A 22263-nucleotide genomic window follows, 5' to 3' on the forward strand; every position below is an offset into this window, starting at 1 on the left:
GGTTTCGTGTTGAGCAGGGACCCCATAGATCGGAGGCTTTTGAGCTGAATCAAGGGGTTCCCCAGGGCTCCAGTCTTAGCCCTACCCTTTTCAATCTATATACGGCACCTGTGGCATTAATATCGGAGCAATATGGGGTGGAAGTTGTGACATATGCTGATGATACGCAGCTGGTCGTGGCTTTGACACAACCAGCTGAGCACGCAGCTAGTCGGTTTGCATCCTGCCTGCAAGACCTGGCTGGCTGGATGTCTGACAACTGTCTCAGATTAAATGGAGACAAAACAGAGGTGCTAGTCGTGGGCAAGTCTCCATCTGTTTGGACTTCTGCCTGGTGGCCCAATATACTGGGCCCCGTACCTGTGCCTAAGGATCAGGTTAAGAACCTCGGCATCTGGATTGATTCTAAAATGTCTTATGAGTACCACACCAGTTGGGTGTCGCGTACTTGCTTTGGCATTGTACGTAATCTCAGAAAGACGCTTGATCTGCTCCCTGTGTCAGCTAGCCGGGCCCTGGTCCATGCCTTGGTGACTTCCAGGCTGGACTATGGGAATGTCCTCTATTTGGGAGCAAATGTGAGGTGTCTTCAGAGATTGCAGCATATCCAGAATGCTGCCGCACGCCTGGTGTTGATGCTCCCCAAGAGAGCTCCCTCAAAAAAAGCCTTGGACACTCTACATTGGTTGCCGATCAGGGAGCGTATTCAGTTTAAAGCTCTCTATGTCAGCCATATGATTTTGCAGGGGAAAGGCCCTTGCTTTCTGCGCAACTTGCTTACTCCGTATACCCCTACTCGGCTGTTGCGATCTCAGGGTGCTGGCCTGTTGTTCATACCTAAGATCAGAAGGGCCAGAATGGGAGGTAGATCCTTCCGTTTGCTGGCGGCCCGTCGATGGAATACTCTTCCTTCCGGACTCCCTTTGGAGACTTCGGAGGTGGCTTTCCGGGAGGAATTAAAAACGTTTCTGTTCCCTAGGGATTAGCTTTGGGGTTGCGACTAGGATTGCTGCATTGAGGGGATGCTGAGGCCACAGAAAACCTCGGGGGCCCACTGGCTAGTGTAACCAGGCGCTGTATAAGCTCAGAAATAATAATAATAATAATAATAATAATATACAGTTGTTCATTGCCACTCAAGAGGGTGTGGGAACCATGGTGAACAATATGGTGCTAGCATATCGCACCACAGCCCATAGTGTGACATGGTGGAATCCTTTTCAGGATATACATGGCCGTTTACTGGGTACCAAATGAGTTCCCGGTTAGGAGAGAGTGTGGGTTCACAGTGATGGTCAGGTAAAACCCAAAGGAGTAATGTGGAGCAAATTTGGGGTAGGTGGTTGGGTCAAAGTTTGGTCTGGGGAGAAGTGAGGGGTCTCTCAAAATGTAAAGGTCTCTTCCATATTGTTAATATGGGCAGGTTCTCCATGACTTTCGAAAATAGGGAACGGTGGAATTTCAGGAATGTTGCTCTGTTTCAAAGATGTGGAGAGTATGTGAGTCTAGAGAAAGAGGGATGTTCAGGTGCTATATTCCTGAGTGATCATAAAATGATCAATGGTAGCAATGACACAGATGTGGTTGGTTGTGATGTGAGGGGAGGAACTGGTGATGCTAGACTTAGTATTAGGTCTAGGACACCTCCCACTTATCTGGAGGACTACACTTTGTGATCTTGGTGCTTTATATGTGTTTTTTGTTTCTTTTCATTTATTTCACTTTTGGTGTATGCGCTTACATTCCTTTGTGCAGGACCCTTATAGATATGTTGTTTTTATTTACCATTAAGGGAAGGAAAAGAGATGTGTTGTAATGTCATTCAATTTACTTGTGTTCTATAATTAGAATTTAAGGCGGATACTATTCCAAGATTGTCAGTTGTGCAGGCACCTTGGTGTGGAGTGATGCCAGGTAGCGTCTGGTGGTGTGTCGGTGTATTTTTCCATCACAACAAAAGGCTCTTTCTCCAGAGACTGGCACACTGGACAAAATTAATTAATCAGTATCTTAAGATAGGGATGTAGATGTGCTCCGTATTAGTATACCTATAGACCGTTAGTGGGTGCAGGTGTGAAAGTTAATGAGATATAAGTAAGAAAAGAGTAGATGAAAGAGGAAAGAGAATAGAGGAAAGGTAAGATAACAAGTAATGGGAAAGATAAGTAAAGGGTAGATTTATGAAGAAAAGAGTGAATAAACCAGAGTGTATTAAATAGTCGTCCTAAAGTTATAGAAAAAAGAAAGTATAGTCTCATGTATGTTCCCATTTATAAAAAACAGTAGACATTGTGTAAACATTTATCATATAAAAGTGGACCGTGTCCCTAACTCAGGGTGAAAATGTCTATGATAGGAAAAGTCATTAAAAAAATGGGTGAACTACACTCAAATTCTCATAATTTTTATTTTAGAGTACAGGCATTTCGCTAAAGCATGGGGGATGATAAACTCAACTAAAGTACAATTGTGTAAGGATCAAAGTTCAGCATTTCGAAAACGTGTCCCCTCTGGATGCAGGAGCAGGAAATACGGGAGTGGAAACACCGGGTCTAAAACAAAATGTGAAAGGCTAAATGTGCATTATAAATAAGTCTGGGCAGTAAACTTTGCTCCGCTCACAGAGGTTGAGGACTTTTCCGCACTCCACGTTGTGCAGAGCTAGCGGAGTTCTGAAAAACTCTGCCTCGCTGAGAGGAGTTTAAATCCTTGCTCAAGTTTGGCAACGTCTAGTTGGCTAGCAAGGGAAATCTACCTCATGGCGAGATTTTTCCTTCTTCACGATCGTCAACATGAAGTTGGTGAGTGCAAGCATGGAAAATCAACCTCCCGGTGAGATTTCTCAACATGGTGGTCAGACTTCTCATTGTGAGTCGTCCCGTATGCTTGCGACCGCTTGCATTGAGAAACCGTCCGCTAGCATTGTAAAAACTGTCGCTCAAGCAGCAGAAAGGAAACATCACTCGCTTGTGTTGTGCATGGTGCTTTTCGTGATGATTACACAGTGAGGACAAGCAGTTGGCACTGAAAATCACTGCTAGCGGCATTTATCTAACGCACTCTGCTGCTCGCGGAGCTCCGCAGAGAGTAGCACAATATGTTTTGCACTTCACAGAGTACTCTGCCCAGGCTTGGTTAGAAACGCAGTTAGGGGGATGTGGTGATCCCTTTTCCACACGTGTGTATACACAGTGTGATAGATTCAAAATAATATGCACATTTATTTTTCCTCGACTATTGGTGATTGACACTATTTATTTTGCGATTAAAGAAAGTCAGGAACGTTCTCGACTAAGCCCGTCTGGATATTAATTCCTCAATCCCATCTCTAAACACTCGGGAGTGACCGCAAAAGGATGCGTGCACTCCAGCACTCCCAAATTATTAAATTTCATGCCCTCCATCTGTTGAAGTCTCACGTAGAACTGGGAGCAAATGCTCCATTCGTGATCTAAACTTATCTCCCCTGATTGGAATACATGAGACTGTTCTTTTTTGCTGTTGTTTCTCTACTGTAGGAATTCATTGAACTGTGGGGCATATTATCAAGGGCTTTAGCTCTGCTTATTTGGCTTTAAAAGCCAAAGAAGCGGAGATAGAAATATCGCCCTGTCAACAACAGGGTGCTAACATGCAAAATTGCATGTTAGCACCCTTTTCCACTACGCTTCCCTTTGCATCTCTAATGAGATGCAAAGTGGCCGTTCCAGAGAAAAATAATAGGAGAAATGTCGCTAAGCAACATTTCTCCTATTATCAAGCTTCACGCTAACCCTGTTAGAGACAAACAAAGCAGCGCTAACCACGGTTAACACTGCTTTTTTACGTCTGCTAATTTTCAGAATGAGCCATGTAATCCAATGGGAGGTGGATTACTTGGCTAAGATCACCCTGCCCTATCAGCAAGGTTTTGCTTGTTGCAGTGTGATTATCACTGGATGTCCAGCGATAATCACACTGTTTACCAGCTAACGCATGGATTCCTATCGCTTGGGGGATAAGCGTTGCTGATAGCACGCTATCTCCGCGATGGAATCCAGCTTTAGCCTGCGATAATTATCCTTGCGCTAAAAGCGCTGAGCGTTAATTATTGCAGGACCTTGCTAATATGCCCCTGTATTGTTTAGATTTCTCAATATTATTAAAAAGAAAAACGGCGCCGACATATGTTTTGGAAAAATTCATGCATCCTTAAAGGAAAAAGGAAAATATTCGTGTGATTTGAACATTATGGAGGTGAGAGCCCAAGTAACATCAGACGTAAATGTTGCTTTCTAAAGTCTGGGTGGGGGGTTCCTCTGGCGAGCATTACACCATCATCACTCATATCCCATTTACTGCATGAAGCTAATTCTTTCTTTTCGTGGTTTGATACAAATGCACCAACTGTTTCCTGCTGGCTAGCTGTTCCTCTGGGGTTTAATGGTTTAGTTATGTTTAACGAATGACAGTTGTTGCCAGATAAATATCCCTATGCTCCTTTTGCCGAGAGCCCAGAATGTAAATGTCACAGACCCCTTTGGGTTCTCAAAGATGAAGGTGTAATTGAACGATTTAACACTTACCGTGTTAAGGCCAGTGATAATGCACCTCAAGGATTGAAGATTATCCATGATTATTACACCAGCCATTTCTGAAAGGTCGGAGGTGCAACTCCATTCAACTGAACAAAGTGAGAGAGAGAGAGAGAGAGAGAGAGAGAGAGGATTACAATTGGAACTGGGGTTCAGGGCTGTCTGGTTGAATCGCATTGAAGTAGTACTTAGCACCTTTAACTTGGCGTTTCCTTAAATTCCTGTTAGTTTCATTCATAATATTGATAAAGCATTATGCAGTAGAGTAATAATTGACCAGCAAGTGTAAATGGTGTAAATGTACACAAATATAACAAAGTATTGTAAGATTTTTCCAGTAATCAGCATTGTAAACACCCTGCGCAGCCGAAGCAGAGCAGAATTGCAGATTCAGAACTTACCTACAACATTTTGCCACTAGAAACAATACAATCCGCTCTAAGCTTGACTTTCTTTCTTTTTTACATTTCTCTGCCGCTTTTCATCTCTGAAGGAGTAAACATTTCTGTTTATGCCTCGATTCCCGCACAAGAGAGCTTACGCTCATGGAGAACCAATGGCTTAAATAGGAGCCCTAAAATAACTCATCTGATCGAATATGCATAATGTGCTTTGTATTGGTCTCTCGCATGTGACTATTGATTAGTTGGTTTCTGAGTAGGCACCAACAAAACAAAAATAAAGCAGCCATGTATATGTGAAGCACAGGGTCGGAGTCTGAGGAGACAGCTTTTAGTGCTTAGTCCATGTATCTGGATCCATCATGACTAGCACATGGGGCAGTGACCACCAATGTCTTCTAATGCTGCACTGTAAGAAATTAGGTTATTACTTGAGGGGGTGGAAATCCCCTCAGGCACCAACCACCATCCTTGTCAGGGTGAACCAGAAAAGTAATTAAATTAACATGTGCTTAACCGTCTGGTAGCTTGGCACAAAAGCAGCCAGGCTTAACTTAGAGGCAATGTGCAAAGTATTTATCCAGCACACAAACAATAATAAAGTATAAACACTGCACAAGAAAAATCCCAAATCCCAAACAAAATATAGGAAGAATGCAATCAGTAGAGCAGAGTTATTCACATTTAGATTTTTAAGTAACAATAGTGCTAAAAGGCATAAAGGGTGAACTGAGGGAAGCGCGTTGCACTGGACTTGAAAACAGTCACAAGTTCAGACCAGTTCTGATGGAGCACATGTCGGGCACAGGACCAAGTTCGGCCAGCTGGAAGTTTTACCTTACGTCCTTGGTGTAAGGTTTGCGCAGCAATGCTGTGCGAGGCTTTGGTTCGCTTGGAGTTGGTCCTTATGAAGCTTTCGGTTGTGCAGTGAGGTTTTGCAGTTCTTCATGTCACTCTGCATTGGTTCCAATGAAGCTCTCAGCTGGGAAGGGAGACTTTGCAGGGCTTGGCATTGCTCTGCGTTGGTTCCGATTAAGATCTTGTCTGTTTGGCAAGTCTTTATGGTTACAATATTTTGCATTGCTTTGCATTGCTTCTGATGAACTCTCAGCAGTGTGGCATGGCTTTGCAGGGCTTTGCGCTGCTCTACGTCAGTCTTGATGAAGAATTTAGCTGTGCGTTGATACTTTTCAGGGCTTTGCATTGCTTCACAGTGGATGTCGTTAAACCTTCAACTAGGCAATGAGAAGTTCACTTTGATGACAGCCAAGGGTCCAGGCCCTGCGGAGCAGCTCTTGGGGACCAGGATTCACTACAGCAGAGGCCAGCAGCTGGGTTCTAGCAGGTTCAGGTAGGTCCAGTTACAGTAGGTCAGAATGAGGTTGCAGGGTGGCCTGGTAGGTCATAAAAGAGGACAGTCATCTGGACCTTGGAGTCACTCTGGGTAGTCTTGGATGAAGCCAAGCAGGTCCAGTCTTCTTTCTCATACAGTAAGGCAGTCCCTCATGCAGCAGGGCCGTCCTCTGGTAGCAGGGCAGTCCTTCTTGTGCAACTTCTGCAGGTCTAGGAGTGTCCAAAAGAGTGGCTCTGGAGGTCCAATATTTATAGCAAGTGCTAACCTTTGCAAGGAGGGGATCCCTGTCCAACCCCCACAACCGGTTCTGGAGAGTTCTTCTTTTTTCCCTGTCAAGGCTCCAAACTGTATGGGGTTGGCAAAAGGAAGAGTAGGCCTGATAGTCCATTAGTGTATGTAAGAGGCAAAGCTCTATGAAGTATAAATTGGATATGTACAGCCCCTTACCAGTCATCCTGACAGGATGGCCCATCCTGTCCACAAATAAGCCACCTTAGTATCACAATCAGGAAGCAAAAGACAACCGCAAATGCAGAGTTTTTCACAGTTATCTAAGCCAGGATATTGGAAGAATGCATTTTCCGAATTGTAATTCAAAATTGGACTTCAATATTAAAGAGAATTTTTAATTATGATTCTTTTGAGCGTAAACAGTATATCTCTATCTGCCCCCAATCTAAAGTTAGAGCATATTAAATCTAATAAGGTAACCCAGTAATAGTCAATGTGAGAGATAGGCCTTACAACAGTGAAAAACAACTTTAGGTATTCATTACCAGGACATGTCAAATTTAAACTTACTTGTCCTACATTCTACATAAAATGCACCCGACCCTAGGAGCTGTAGGGGCCTACCTTTGGGGTGATTTATAAGCATTAAAAAGGGATGTTTGTGCTTGCAAAAAGTTTATTTAGCCAGATCAAAATAGCAGTTTAAAACTGCACTAGAGGCTACAGTGCCAGGCTTGAGACATGTTTTAGGGAGAGTGCACAAGCACGTAACCACTGGTTAGAAGGGAACATGTGTACAATGTCTTAATGCCAAAAACTAACGGGTTCAGCAACAGAAGGCAAACAGCTGTGGTTGACCCTGCGAAAAGGGCCAGGCCCAACATGTACTTCCACTATTTTTCCATTCCCCAACACAGCACTGCCATTTTATGCTAATGCACTAATACCATGATTATTGTATTATCACCCCAGTTAGAATCTCATAGCACAACTGCACACCCCCACCATCAAACCACTAATTCTGCTATCATCGCTAATGACTGATGTCTTTGATGAACTCATTTATCTGTATATGTGTTTGTGTGTGTGTGTGTGTGTGTGTGTAGAGATAATAAATGCCACTGTAATTACGCTGCATAGCAAGACATAGCTTCATAGATGCCTTGGAAGGCTTAAATGCAGCATACAGCATATAATTCGACATTGTCTTTGCAGTGAATAAATATTGAAAAAACATACATATAAAACAGTCATGTTTTCAGTTTCACTGACATTATTTCAAAAGTCAATGTGATCCGTAAGGTCACCAGTGATGTTACTCTGATGTCATGTTTGATGTAATCAGCGTGTGTGTGTGTTTCTGTGTGTGTGTGTGTGTGTGTATAGATATAAACAGAACATTTGATAATACATTTGAACTAGGCAAACTCCATCATATCCATATGATCGTGTACTGGGAACCACATGTGACTGATGTTACGAGTGCAAAAATACATTTCTCGGAATTATGAACCATTTTATCAAGGCAAATGAACTTTGAGACATTTGGATTTGAATTTGCACACTAGAGCAGATACGAATAATCATACGCATAAAAACAGTAAAGGACAGATTAGCCAAGTGGGAATGGGCAGTGGAACAATACATTTAGTGAGACAACTGTGGAAAACAAGAATCTACAGATAAAACAACAGCACAACTAGTACAAAGAACTGGAGAAGGCATATAGAATGGAATCTAAACAATAGCGGGAAATTACGTCTCTAACAAAATCTTGAATGCAAAAAAGTCCCCAGAGGTCTGCAAAAAATTGTATTACCGGCATATGAGGAAATGGATGACGAATGGTGTGATAACACAGAGCAGTGCTCAACAAGACTGATACACACATTAATCAAGCATGCTAAAAGGAAGATGAAACAACTGACTGTGATAATGGACACAATTATGATAGAATTGGAAAGAAACAAGGATGATACATTAGTGAAGGATTTCTTGGTTTAAATGGAAAAGAATTTACACAACAACAATGAAGAGATAATGGAGAGAAAGGCATGGAAATTCACCAGGGACAGACTTAACTATCAATACGCCCCATTTATACTTTCACTAAGAAGTGTGACCAATTGAGGATCACAAAAAAATAGACACACACACCAATGATAGAACCAGCAAAAGTGAAGCCAGCTCAGATGCTGGCTCAAGAGCAAACAAAGACCCATTAAAAAGGGTGGATTTTCACAAGGAACTACGGCTACTCCATATGACTAAATGACAGGGGGGACAGAGGCCAAAGAAACCATAAAAAGAAGGGTTAAAAGGAAGAGGAAGGGTGGCAGAGGCAGGAAATACGATCCTTGCTGGGAAATAATAACAACAACATAGAGGACTCAAAACAAGAGAAATCACTGGTTATAAACATCTCAAAAGACCAGTTGACCCCCAACCAAGAAAAGATACTCAACTTGGGACTCACATTTTGCTCTTCAATACCACCCAACTTCACCAAAGCCAGAACTGAGACATACAAATTGGTCAGGATATTAAAACTATATAACTATTTCCAAATGAAACAGAGAAAATCCATAACTACCAGGGGCATGGTGCACAATGCCTCGGATGGAGATTTGTGATTTGACTGGCAGCACCACATCACCCTTAGCCCATAAAACGAGGGAGCCTCCCAATATGGAATTAGTAATAAGCAGCGATATAACAGTATGAGGAGACAATCACAATTCCACTGCCACCACTGAGATGTGTAAGTGAAAATACCATGGATATTGCAACCTTGAACAGAATGAGATTCTCCACTGTTGCAACCACACAGAGTGCATGTAAATTAAGATCAAAGTTCTGCCCTCAATTGCCACCTGGCAATAAAATAGATTTATGTTATGAATTGGTTGTGGACAACTTAAATAAATTGTGGAAAACATGGCATAATAACAAAAGTAAAGGGACATTTACAGCAAAGGAGTGGCATGGTGTTTCAATGTTAAAGAGGGACACCTCGTGAGTTAATAAACCATCAAACAAGGGGGGAATATTGTTCTAATGGTTTGTAAAGCGTCAGATGAAGCGTTAATTGAGCAATACAACTCACTATCAATGTCTGCACTAAAATCAAATGCAAATCATAGAGAAAGAATTTCATCAGAAATTCATAGTACGTTATGAAAAAAATCTGCTGGACTGGGATGAATACCAGTACCTGTGAACAGAACATGCCAAGACAGCCACCATTTATTTCTTCTCAAAAGTCCACAAGGATTTAAAAACAGCACTGGGAAGACCTATTGTCGGCTTCTTGGGATTGCTGTTGGAGAACTGCTCAAGGTACTTAGACCTATTCCTGCAGTCCTACACCACTGGTTTACTTACCTATCTAAGGGGCTATACTGATTTTTTGAACAAGTTAGATGGGATCTCCTGGAAACCTGAATACCCTATGATAACTCTTTATGTGGTATCCTTGTATACCTCAATAAATTATGAGGATGGTATTCTGGCAGAGACAGATCCGTTAAATATCTGTAGCTCACACGAATGGTGGTTGGCATGTTGTGATCCTGCCTTACACACAATGTGTTTATATTCAATAAAAAATATTACTTGTCACAACAGGGCACGACCATGGGTACCTCCTTCACCCCTACCTAGGAGGACTTGCACATGGGGTGGTGGGAGAAGGAGGTTGCCTGGGCAGACAGCCATGACCCGTATATGGAAAATGCCATATTATGGGCACGCTTCATTGATGACCTCTTTATCCTAGGGGAAGGGGAGAGATCCCAATTTGAAAGTTTAATAGAAAAACTGAACTTGCACATGGTGAACTTTCATATTACAACTGCAATCAGTAAGACCCATTGTGAATTCATGGAGGTCCAAGAGAACAGGCTAAAAATTAAAATACACAGAAAAGCCATGGGTACTAATTCAATCTTGTGTGCCAACAGTGGCTACCCTGCTGTATTAAAATGGAACATTCCATATGGTCAAATTCTGAGAGCGAAAAAAAGGGTCTGCTCAATCATGACAAATTTTAAATAGGAATAACTAAGATGATTGAGAGATACTCTCTTTGAGGGTGGCAATTCAGTGCATTGAAGGAAGACAAAGAGAGAGCTAGCAAAAGAACAAGAGAACAACTATTGTACCAACCAAATACTGAATCAGCCAAACAGAGACATTAAAAAACTTTTTTAGGAATATGATCAAGCCCAGTTCAGTATTAACAAAATCTTACAGAAAAGCTGGCACATATTGCAAAGAGATGACCATCTCAGAGGGTTATTGATAATGGCCCACAGATGTACAACATACAAAAATGAGAATACTAAGGGATATCCTTATCCACAGTTTATTTGAATCTAGAAAAGAAAGGAATGGGTTATCTAATAATATGAATGGTTTTATCACATGTAATTTCTGCAAGGCTTGCCAACATGGATTAAATAAAAAAACATACCAGACATATGTGTGCTGCATCATACAGGACACAATAATATGTGACACTGACCATGTGGTATATGCGTGAGATGTGACTGCAATAAACCGTACATTTGCAGCACTATTAACAGGTTAAGGGTCAGGATATTGCAACATATGCGAGCCATAAAGAAAGAATAGAGATAGGTGTTACCCCATAGCATGTCACTTTCAAAAATATCATGATCATTCATTGATGGGCTTTAAATTGTATGGATTAAAGCATGCACAGATGAATGAACTTGGAGATGACAGGGAAAAGGATCTAAGAAGGGAAGAATTCAAGCCAATTGTGGCACTGGTACTTAAACCCCTGGGGCCACAACACTTATGCATGTATAAACTTTGCCCTACTTGGATGCATGTGGACCACTAACTCCTGCTCTCCTCGTTGCAATAGTTACTAACTCATCTAACAGGTGCACTGATCAGAGTGGTTTACCTCACTGGTGACCATGTTACATATGGAGTGGTTCTCTTATCTTTATGAACTTTGGGAATCTCACGTATCTTTGGTTGATATTGAGGATGCATACATGTTCATCTGAACTGAGTAAATTTGTATCCGTATTGAGTTTGTGATGATATTGAAACACAGCTATCACCTTTTCATATCCTATCCCTCAGTCCCGCAATGTAATACTCTACATGTAAAAAGGGACTTGGACACCTTAGCACATGGTCCTGGGACACACTTTTGCACTAGCTCAAATAGTTTTATTCTAGTTCACTGACTAGGGATCCACATATACAATTGTGGGATTGTGGGTATTTTCCCAACACTTATAGTCATCTGCTGTGAGACCGCCACCTTCCCTACGATGCAATAGTTATCAAGTGAAACTAAAGTGAACGAGGAATAACACATCCTAAGCACATGGTTATGGTGCACATGACTGGATTGCCCTACCAGGATCCATCCCAAGCCATTGACCAGGGACTCACACACTACCCATTTGATTATGGGGATTTCCCTCATACATCTATGAATGTGGACATTGTTGCTTTAGACATCTGGATATAGAGTATGGATACTTTTATTATTATTGCACTTAAGCACATGCCACTTTTTCATATATAAATAAGTATTGGAGAATATTCCCATTAGTGGAACTCATCGTACACAGTTGTACGTTTACATAATATAATTGACCATTTGACCAAACATTACTAATGTATTATTGCGATAAATATAGGGGAGGCAATGTTTTGATATGTGCAATAGAAGTGAAAAGGGATATGTGCAATATGCAATAAAATGAGCACCTGGCATTTTACATTGGGATATGGATGCCCATGAAAATATGTGTGTATTTATAGGACTGTACTACTAATGTATTATCATGATACCTATAGGGTAAGCAGCCTTTAGATATGTGCAAAACATGTGAATAGCAACATGTGTAATAAGCACAAAGAAAGATCACTTTACATCAGGACATGGATGTCCACATGGATGTTGTACATTTGGATGCATCTATGACAATACGAATCATCTCATTATTTAAGACAATAATGCAAGTGCACCACTTAGGTGTACACACAGTGGGCAATGGTTGGGTATGTGCAATACATGTGAAAGGGAATATGCAATATGCACAGTGGGAGAGCACATGTCACTTTGAAAAATGGGATGGGCAAAGCCTGTTCATGTGCAATATATGTGGAAGGGAATGTGCAATATACACCAAGGAAGATCACTTGACACTTTAAATTGAAATATAAATTCCCTCTACAATGTATGTGTGGTCGCACCAACGAAAATGTACTGCCATATTATGCACAGCATTTTATGGGCCGGAGGCAATGTCTGTAATATGTACCTAATTGACAATGATTAGGAAACATGAAGATATGGGTATGGAGGAACAACTGTGGAAGAAGGCAAGGTCCATGAAGTCCAAGGAGCGAAAAACAATTCAGGAACAATTACAACGTAATAATAGTACAATGGAGTTTCCTTAAGCAGGGCAAAATAGGATAGGATATGTTCATAAGTGTCAGCCATCTTGGATTAGGAATTAAACAAAAAAAGTAATTTCAGAAACATGCCCAAGTGAATTAAATATGTACATAATCACACAAAGAAGTTGCATAGAAACTAAGTCCTTTAGTTATAGAACTGGTAAAAGAAACTTGGATAAAACACTTTCTGAGTTGACACACTGTATTCCAAGGTGACTACCAGAAAGGAAGTAATTGCGCCCTAGCTCGCAGCAGTCCGAATGTAGAATGGGCCTCTGTAGGGAACCGCAAGTAGTGAGATGGAAGTGAGGAGAGATACACTGGCACCCCTGAGCACAGCCTGAAGGTAGGAGTTTTTGAGCTAGATGTATGACTGTTTTCAGGTGTCACAAATGGAAAATCAGACCACTGCCTTCCCTTAAAATATAAAAAGAAAACCTTTCATTTTGTTTCTTTTTAAATACATCCTATTTTCACCTACGGCAAATGGGTTGCATTTAAAAAACAAAATTGCTTTATTTAAAATTCAACACAGACATAGTAGTCTGCTGTCCCGAGCAGGGCACCATCCTGTGTGTTATTGCACAATCCCAGTGGGTCACAAATTGCGAAATGCCACATTAATATTGATGTGGGTGGTCATTTGCGACCCCATTGGGAATCACTAATGTGTCTGAGACACATTAGTACATTCCATTTGCGAGTCCCAAATTGCGAGTCACAAGAAATCGCAGTTTTGGACTGCAAAATGGAATGGTCGTACATCTGGCCCATAAGCCTTATATTCGGCTGTGATTGTAACTTGAGTTGCAATGGAACCTGGGTGTAGTTGTGGGTACATTTGCAGAATATGGAGATGAGTTATGTACAGAAGAACTCCGAAAGCTTGTTCACACGTCTTGTAAGTGATTGATGTTGTTGGAGGCGGCAGGAGGAGCAGTGAAACCTTTGATGATGGCAACGATTTTTTTGCTGCTCTTTGTGCCTGTACTGATGCGATCGACAAGAGCTGTGTGCTTGGTCTTCCATATATTAGGTCTGATTTGAAGATGTCTTTATCTGTGGTTTCTTTACTTGTTTGCCATTTGCACTCCAGTTTCTTGTAATTGGGATTTTTTTCAGCCTAAGTACCTCTGTGTACCAGCTGACCTGTGGTCCGGCTCCTATTCTGTGAAGCTTTTTCAAAGGTGGCGGGGGGTTCTGATGGTGATAGGTCTGTGGTGGTGCAGGATGAGTAGCTGAAACTGATGAGGGCATTGTCTATCCAGGTCATAGTTGCTGTCTTGTCGACTGTGATGATGCTCAATGAGGAGATCATTCAGTCCATTAGATGTCCGGTGGTGTAGGTGGGTTCGATAAGGTCTCCGTTAAGCCATGTTTTCTGAGGTTTTCTAGACGGTCCATAGATTTTGGGTCAGTGTGGTCTTCTAGGTGAAAATTAAGGTCTTCGAGAAGGATGATGGGGCTGACATTAAGGATGAGGGGTGGGAAAAAGTCTTTGATGTCGCTGGCAAAATTGGTCTGGGGTCCTGGTGGTTGCGCCCAAGGAGAAGTTGGTTGTGATGCATATCTTTAGCGTGAGGTGTTCCATGTAGCTGGTGAGGGTGTCTGTGTAGTTGGAGCAGAGCTGATCTTATCTTTGAATATGATGGCAAATCCACCTATGGGCATATGCTGATGGTCTTGCTTTGCAAACTTGTATCAGTGGGGATGGCCATAGCCATATCTGGTGCAGTGGTTGGGTTTAGCCATGCTCCTGTGAGGAAGAGCAGGTCTGGAGCATGGTCATGCAGTATGTCCCATATATCTGTGGTGCGTTTGTTGAGTGAGCAAATGTTGAGAAGCATAGCTGGTTGTGTGGGTTGTGTTTGGCCTGTGTGGACATGTGTCTGGTTTGTGTGAGTGTATGAAAGTAAGGTGCTGGGTACTGCTGGTGCAGGGGTAGTAGGTTTAGTGTGTGGGAGAGTGCCTGAGAACTTGCAGGAGGCTCATGTGAACACTTTATTTGTTTTTTTATGCAATCTGGCAGCAGTGTGGTAAGTGGCAGCACGGGTTGAGAGCATGGAGGAGCACGGCAGGGTAATGATGGGTAAAGGGAGAACCAAGGTCCTGGCATTGGGTACGGTCCAGGCACAGATGGGCTAGTATTTGGGATGCCCTCGGTACATCAGCACCAGGTGCATGCTGCAGATGCCTTTACATAGGTCCTGGGAGAGGGGAGGACTGCAGGGTGTCATAGGTGGGAAACCAGTGATGCCACGTCCTGTGCAGATGTATGATGTAAGATCCTATGCAGTTGGGCGATGGGACGTGAAGTCCTCTTGCTTGGCTTCTTCTTATAAAAATGGTTTTGGCTGTTCACTGAAGGCACAATACAGATTTTTTTTACCTCTACCTCCCTGTTGTGCACCTGTGATAGATCTAATAAGGGTACTGCCTTTGTTTCAGTATTATAGATCACATTCCTGTTAAAATAATCTCTTATTTGCATAAATTTGTAGAAACTGTGCTTCGGTATTGAATACTCCTCCTCTCAATCAAGATACTAAATCAAGATATGGCCTACATTGCTCTTATTGTATAAGCTGCCTTATGCTGGATACACCATGCACCAACCAGAAGTGACTTTCAGAATTGTTAAAGATGTTTGGAAATTAAGAACACTTCCATAATGGAATGTAAATAAGGGGTCTCCAACCTTTCCGGTAGTTAGAGCTACTTCAGATCATCAAAAACAGTTGTGAGCTGCTGCCTAATATAGGAATTTGTAGACAGATGCCAAATGATTTGAACATTGCCCCTAGCATATCCTAGTCCTTTTACAAGAAGCATACATCAGGAATGGTACAAGAGCTGTATCACAAAAGGTTTACATTTGGGGTCACTAAGGATCAGTTTTGTCCCTGTGCTGTTGAAAAAGCTAAAGGGAGAAAGATATTGAAAGGGGAAGGGAATCTAGGGATGTGAAAGAAAACAGAGAGTAAGACAGAAAAGCAAAAGAGAAAGTAAAGAATGACAGATTGAGAGAAATAAGACAAGAGAGTAACAAAAACAAATACAAATACACAAAGAAGCACAGAAAAAACAGGAAAGGGAAAAACAAAGCAAAAGAGAGAAAGAATGGGTAAAAAACTAAACAGCTCAATAAAGAAAGACGAGGAAAAGAGAGAAATTAAGAACAAAATGAAAGTGGAAGAATAAAGAAAGAAACATTGACAAGAATGAATGAATGGAGAGGAAGAGAGAAAGATAAAGGAAGTAGAAGAAAATTGAAGGACAAGCATGGCAGGAAGAGAAACGAAAGAAAGCAAGAGAAAAAAGAACCAGAAAAGGATGGAAAATATTGAAAGGCAAAGAGTATAAGAAAAAAGAAAATAAAAAACAAAACAAAGAGTACCATAATAAGTATATTAATACAATAAGAAAAAGGGAAAGATAGAGAAAGAGAGAGAAGAATAGCAGAGTTGAGGAAAATGGCTAAAGTGAAAGAAGATAAGACTGAAAGAAAGGAAGGAATACATTAAAAGAAGGGATAAAGCAGCCAAAGAAACAAGTAGAAAATGAGATGGGATAAAAGGAAGTAAGTAGAGGAGAGAAATCAAAAAAAGAGGGGAGGAAGGAAAAATAAATGAAGAAAGTAAGGGACGGAAAAAAGGAAGAATGAAATGAAAAAGGAAAAATTTATTGAGAGAATGAAAGAGGAGAAGAAAAAGATACCAACAAGGGGAAATAGTGGGATAGAAGAAACATAGAAATAGAAATCAGAAAAAAAGAAAAAGTAGAGATAAATTGAGTCAAATAAAGACAAAAATGAAAAAGAGATAGAAATTGAAAAAGAATACACAACAAATGAGGGGGGAAGGAAGAAGGTAGCAGGGAACAAAAGAAGTAGCGGAGAGAGACCCTCCGCTGGACACCTCGGATAACGATACGATGGACAGACCAGGCATATTATGCTCCAAAGAGCGACGGCCCATGACAATTGCACAAAGACCACTTTGGAGGAGACCATGGGAGAGGAGGTTGGAGGGATAGAGTCACGGCTCGAGTGACCCTGTGCTGCCCTGATACTTTGTCTCCCAGTGAAAGCAGTTCTGGCCAGAGGTGACGGTCAGCTACAGAGCTTTAAACATTGTAGTGAGGAACCAGGTGATATCTGCTTTGGGATTGAACCTTCTGTTCAAGAAGGGGAGGAGAGCGGCAGGTTACACTCCCCCGCTTTCTCACTAAGCAGTTATTTGTGGGTGACTCAGCTCCAACCCCGAGGCTCCCCATTGGGCCCACACACTTTGTTCTTACTCTTTTACCTTCTTTTATTTCTTCCTGATCTGATTTAAAGTTGGGGGAAGGTTTTATTTGTGTGAGGGAGTGGGATTTTTGTACATGGCGTCATTGAGATATAACTGGGAGGGACCCAATTTGAGAATAGGGAGATGTCTGCTCAAAGGGTGGAGGGGAATGGAGACCTTAGCGGATTTTTGTTGTGGAGCTGTTCACAGTTTGTTGAAAGGGGTGGCCAAGCCACATGCGCAGGTACTTGCAAGTGAAACCTGGCCTGTGAGACATTGAAGCATATGCAAACCACCTGCGGACAACCTACAGTGGAGCCTTCACTATTAAAATATGAATATGACATTGGTTACATGGGGCATCCGGGGGCTAAATAACTGTACTAAGTGATATCAGTGCACTCATACTTGCAGAGATATAAGGTGCAAGTGACACTCCTCTAGGAGAACCACTTGCAAGCGGCAACAACCACACACTTGGGTAAAAGAGGGCAGAGAAATCTGTTTTCAGCTACACATTCCAATTAAGTTTGATGGATGGTGACATGGGTAGCAGCAGGAGTTCCCTTCTTAGAGAAGGAGGTAAACCTGTACTCCCAGGGGTGTTATTATTCTTGTGAGAACACTGGATGGGTTTGATACTTGAATACCTTTTCACACATTGTAGAGGACACACAACTCTACCCTGAGATGCCGAAATGAATTGATCTGTAGATACACATGATGCTCTTGTGGGCAGGGAACTTTAATTATGTGCTTAATTTTAGACTGGAGAGAGCTTCCCCTAGACAGAGCCATAAGTCTCACATGGCAGCCTCTCTGTGGGAGGTGATGGAGAACCTCCGCTTGTTGGAAATTTCGGAGCACCATAATTCGATTGAAAGCAGATTTTTGTTTTACTCTCCTGTGCATGGGGTTTCAGCGGGTTAGATATTGTGGAAGGGTGGGAAGATGACCTGGATCTGTTTAGAAATTCAGTATCCCTTAACCACTGTTTAATTAGACCACTCTCCACAACTTGTCGTGCTGCTCTCTGAGTTAACCAGGCCTAAAGTCTTGCTTTGGAATCTTCATAGGGAGGTGCGTCAAGTTGAAGCATTTCAGGGACACAGGTAAAAGTTCACCATGCACTTGGTCTGAGTGAGATCCAATACTACTGACAATAGGCTGCCTGAATTGGAGGCTTATAAAGTGGCTCTGAGGGGGAAATTGTTTGGGCTACATGTATCATGTGCAGGAGCTGCTAGAGGCAGAGCTAACTGATCTGGAACATAGTCAGGCGGGATGTGATAGCTGCACAGTCCAGGACCCTCCTAGACCCTAGCACCTGTCAGCAGCTGGTGCAGATCAAATACCTATTAGAATAGCACCTAAAGGAAAATACTCACATATCCACTATATACAAAAACTGTTCGAGAAGGCGATAAGCCAGGCAAATTGTTGGCATGGGGATGATAGGACAGTTATGGTCGCTTATGAACAGACAAATGCTGCTGAATAGTTAATGCATCAGTTTCTTAATGTGCGGGTAGGTGATGCATCGGTTCCTTACTGTGGGCCTGGCGTGTTGTAGGCTTTGTGTCCAAGTGTGATGCGTCGGGATTTGGGGATGCATCAGTTCTTGATGCACCAGTGGTGGCAACGGCACTACATTGATCTCTCCGGCTGCGGTCCCACAATGCGCCAGTTCTTGCAGTCGCAGAGCAGAGCGTGCGTCAGAGTCAGTGCAGTGATCTCAGACTGCGGAGATCGGTGCACGAGACTCAGCATTCAATGATATCTTCAGTCACGGGCAGGTGCTGCGTTGGTTTCTTCAGAGTCACGTTGGCGATGCATGGGAATTCTTTCTGCACAGCAGTGCTGTGTCAGAAACTGGTGCAGATGCATCACGCTTCTTTAGTTGCTTCTCTTTGCCCAGCTCTCAGCAGCAGGAACAACCTCCAGAGGCCCAACACAGGAACAGGCACCTCTTGCAAGGAACACACACTACTAGAGGTCCTCATCATGGGGAAAATGACCCCCAATTCTATCCCATACTTAATGCAACAGATGGGTCGAGTGTAACAGAGAGGTGCCCATGGTCCATTGAAGACCACCCTATGCAGTAGGCTTTGAGCTCTTGTTCTGACCTCCTAACAGATATGTCCTTTGCAAGGTGGCGGTTTATCTCTTTTGAGCAGGCCCAGGTTAGAGGTTACTGCTGGACCCAGGACTGTTATGCAGTACGCTAATTTGCCACACACGGCCCATGGGCTCTAGTCCACATTTTCAGAAGAGCCGCAGAAACATGCAGTGATGAGACAGCGGGAGGATCACGCATGCTTTAGAAGACTTATTGCACAAGTCCTTGTGGCCCTACTCACAGTCAAAGGGGGGAGGGGGAAACGGGTGTTAAGAATAGGAGGCGAACGGATTGTATAGATGAGCTGACCTATGCTTAATGGTGGAGAGCATGTGAGCAGATCTTGCTGGTATTGCCCAATATCCACTTCAAGCTTATTCAGTTCAACTTTCTGCATCTAACCTGCATACCCCCTCTCTATAATATTTCCAGAGAACCCGGTCAGGAGTGGCAGATATGGCCAGCATTCGGCAGGCATCTTGCATATTCCATGGTACTGTGCGTGACTGGTGGGCTTTTAGACCGTAGTGGCTAACACAATGTCACATATACTCGGAGAGGCCCTGATTAAAATGGTTAAAGTGTGTTTGCGGGGAGAGCTCCAGAAGGGCATGGTACTGGAAATGCCGGCCCGAATGCTGACGCTTGGTCTTTTGAAGAAACATTTTGGTACAATATACTTGACTATAATAAATATAAACATTTCGGAAGTATAATCATCTTAATTGTGTTATACCGGCCAGCTAAGATATAGGTAATTGATGCCAGTTTCGAAACTTAAGAACACATTCCTTTAATAAAAACTTGTAATTAAATTGTATATTTGAGCAATATACTCATGAACCTAACAGCCAAAAAACCTATGTCTTTTACATTGTGATGATCGGATATAAAATCTGCAAGATTTATAAAAATTTGCTCCTGTTAAAATACTGAATTATGACCATATCTATCAGCCTTATTGTCAGGTAAGTCCAAACGCTGGAGAACTTCAGGAGAATCGAGAACCACCTCACCTGTTTATTGGGACACCTTGACCATTATGCCATTTGAGACAACTTGATCAATGCTTAAATTTTGGAGCAGTTCCTTAAGATAAGCATCTAAATAAATTGCAAAAAACAGAGGGCAGATAGGGCATCCTTGTTAAGAATCCTGACTGATGTTTATATAGTCCAACAGCTACTATTCTTGCTCTAGGAGATGTTTGTAGAGCCCGTATTCCTTTATTATATCTTTTGAGAAACCTCATTTGACACAGTCTATATTTTAAATATATAGATTGAAAGCATTCTGATTACCAGCGTTATAATTAGTGTATAATTTCTCAGAAAACCGCTGAGCCCAAAAAAATTCTGACTCTTTAATTATACTACTTAATTGAGCTTTAACACGTGTAATCATTGTTATATCCATTATCGTATATACAAGAAGACTATTTTCTGATAACACATACTCTAGTTCTTTTCCTTTATATGATACACCCTTCTCACTTATTCCACATCCAATTTCTGTCCTAATAGCAATCAGCTGTTTATAAATATTATTATGATTGCATGCTGCAAACCGAATAGATAGAGTACACAGTATTTAACTTCATTTTCCAATTTCACTGTGCTGTTTCTTTCTGTCAGCAACAAATTGCAGTTATGCCTTCTGAATATGCCTTCAGGGCATCTCATTCCTTAGGGGCATCCCAGATGAATTTCGTAATGGCAGTTTCAAGATTTATATCTAAATTACCCTGATAGATCTTACAATAAGGGCCTGGAAGCCTATGTCTGATATTGGAGTCAGTTCAAAAGTCCATCATGTTTGTGTCCCACACTCATTTCCAAATCTAGATTTAATCAAAACCAGGTTATGGTCAAAAATAATCAGGGGGCCCAACTTAACGTATGCTTTGAAAGTCAATATTCTTAAAATAAATGCTCAGTCTATAGAGGAGAATTGTTTATCTACTGCCAAATATAAGGGGCTATGTATGAGCTGGTTTGTATCGCTCTTGAACCACACAACATGGTAGAAGAGCAAAGCAAACCTTACATGCAATTTGATGCCATGCAAGGCCACTTTGCATGGCCCTGAGTAGCTCCATAAAGCTCGAGTAAGACAACGCAGTGCAAATTTCCGCATTGTCTCACTCTGCTCTGGGAAGTCGTTCCATAGGTGTTGCCCTGGTTTTCCCATTTAACACCCATGGTTTTCGACACACTCCTAGATTTACCAGAACTGGTAGACTTGGGAATGTGCCAAAAAGCTATGCCTTCTCAGGAAAGGCATAATGAGGAGAACCATCTTTATTTCCACTCGTTACTTTTCTCTTCTTTATATGCTGCATTCTGCACCACACATAGAAAGAGGAATATGCCTCTGAGGATTGTTTTTGTGCAGGAGGTGTCCCTTCCTACACAAAATCAATACTGCATGCACTGTAGGGTGCAATGGTACCTGCCTTGCCACTAGGCTGTCAAAAGGGCTCCAGCACAGGGCAAAAGGCAGGAATGCACTGTATTGCCTTAAATACAACACATTTCTGCCCTATCCCTGGTACGCAGCGCAGCAAGATGGCTTGCTGCGCTGCACTGCGTGACATTCTTGTAAATAGGCCACCCATTTTTTAGCTGGGATCCTTTGGACAAAATAGCTCTTGCACATCTCCCAGACTAAACACATGACACATCCATAGCTTTAAGAATTCTAATCAAACACAGTGTCATCCTCATATTAGTAGTATCTATTTTAGATTCAACATCCAACTAAAGTCCCCCAGAAAAGTAATCTGCACTGACAATGTCATCAACTTCAGAGCCCGTTGATAAAATATATTCGG

General features: G+C 42.0%; 1 protein-coding gene across 1 annotated transcript in view; it reads right to left on the minus strand.

Annotated features, from left to right (window-relative positions):
• Positions 1-22263, minus strand: part of ANKFN1 (ankyrin repeat and fibronectin type III domain containing 1) — a 1441385-nt gene that overhangs the window by 1046676 nt on the left and 372446 nt on the right. Inside the window, exon 5 of the mRNA XM_078650803.1 lies at positions 4566-4663. Within this exon, the coding sequence (XP_078506929.1) occupies positions 4566-4663 (98 nt within the window). The remainder of the gene's footprint in view (positions 1-4565; positions 4664-22263) is intronic.

The sequence above is a fragment of the Lissotriton helveticus genome, chromosome 7 (genome assembly GCF_964261635.1).
Source record: "Lissotriton helveticus chromosome 7, aLisHel1.1, whole genome shotgun sequence".
NCBI lineage: Eukaryota > Metazoa > Chordata > Amphibia > Caudata > Salamandridae > Lissotriton > Lissotriton helveticus.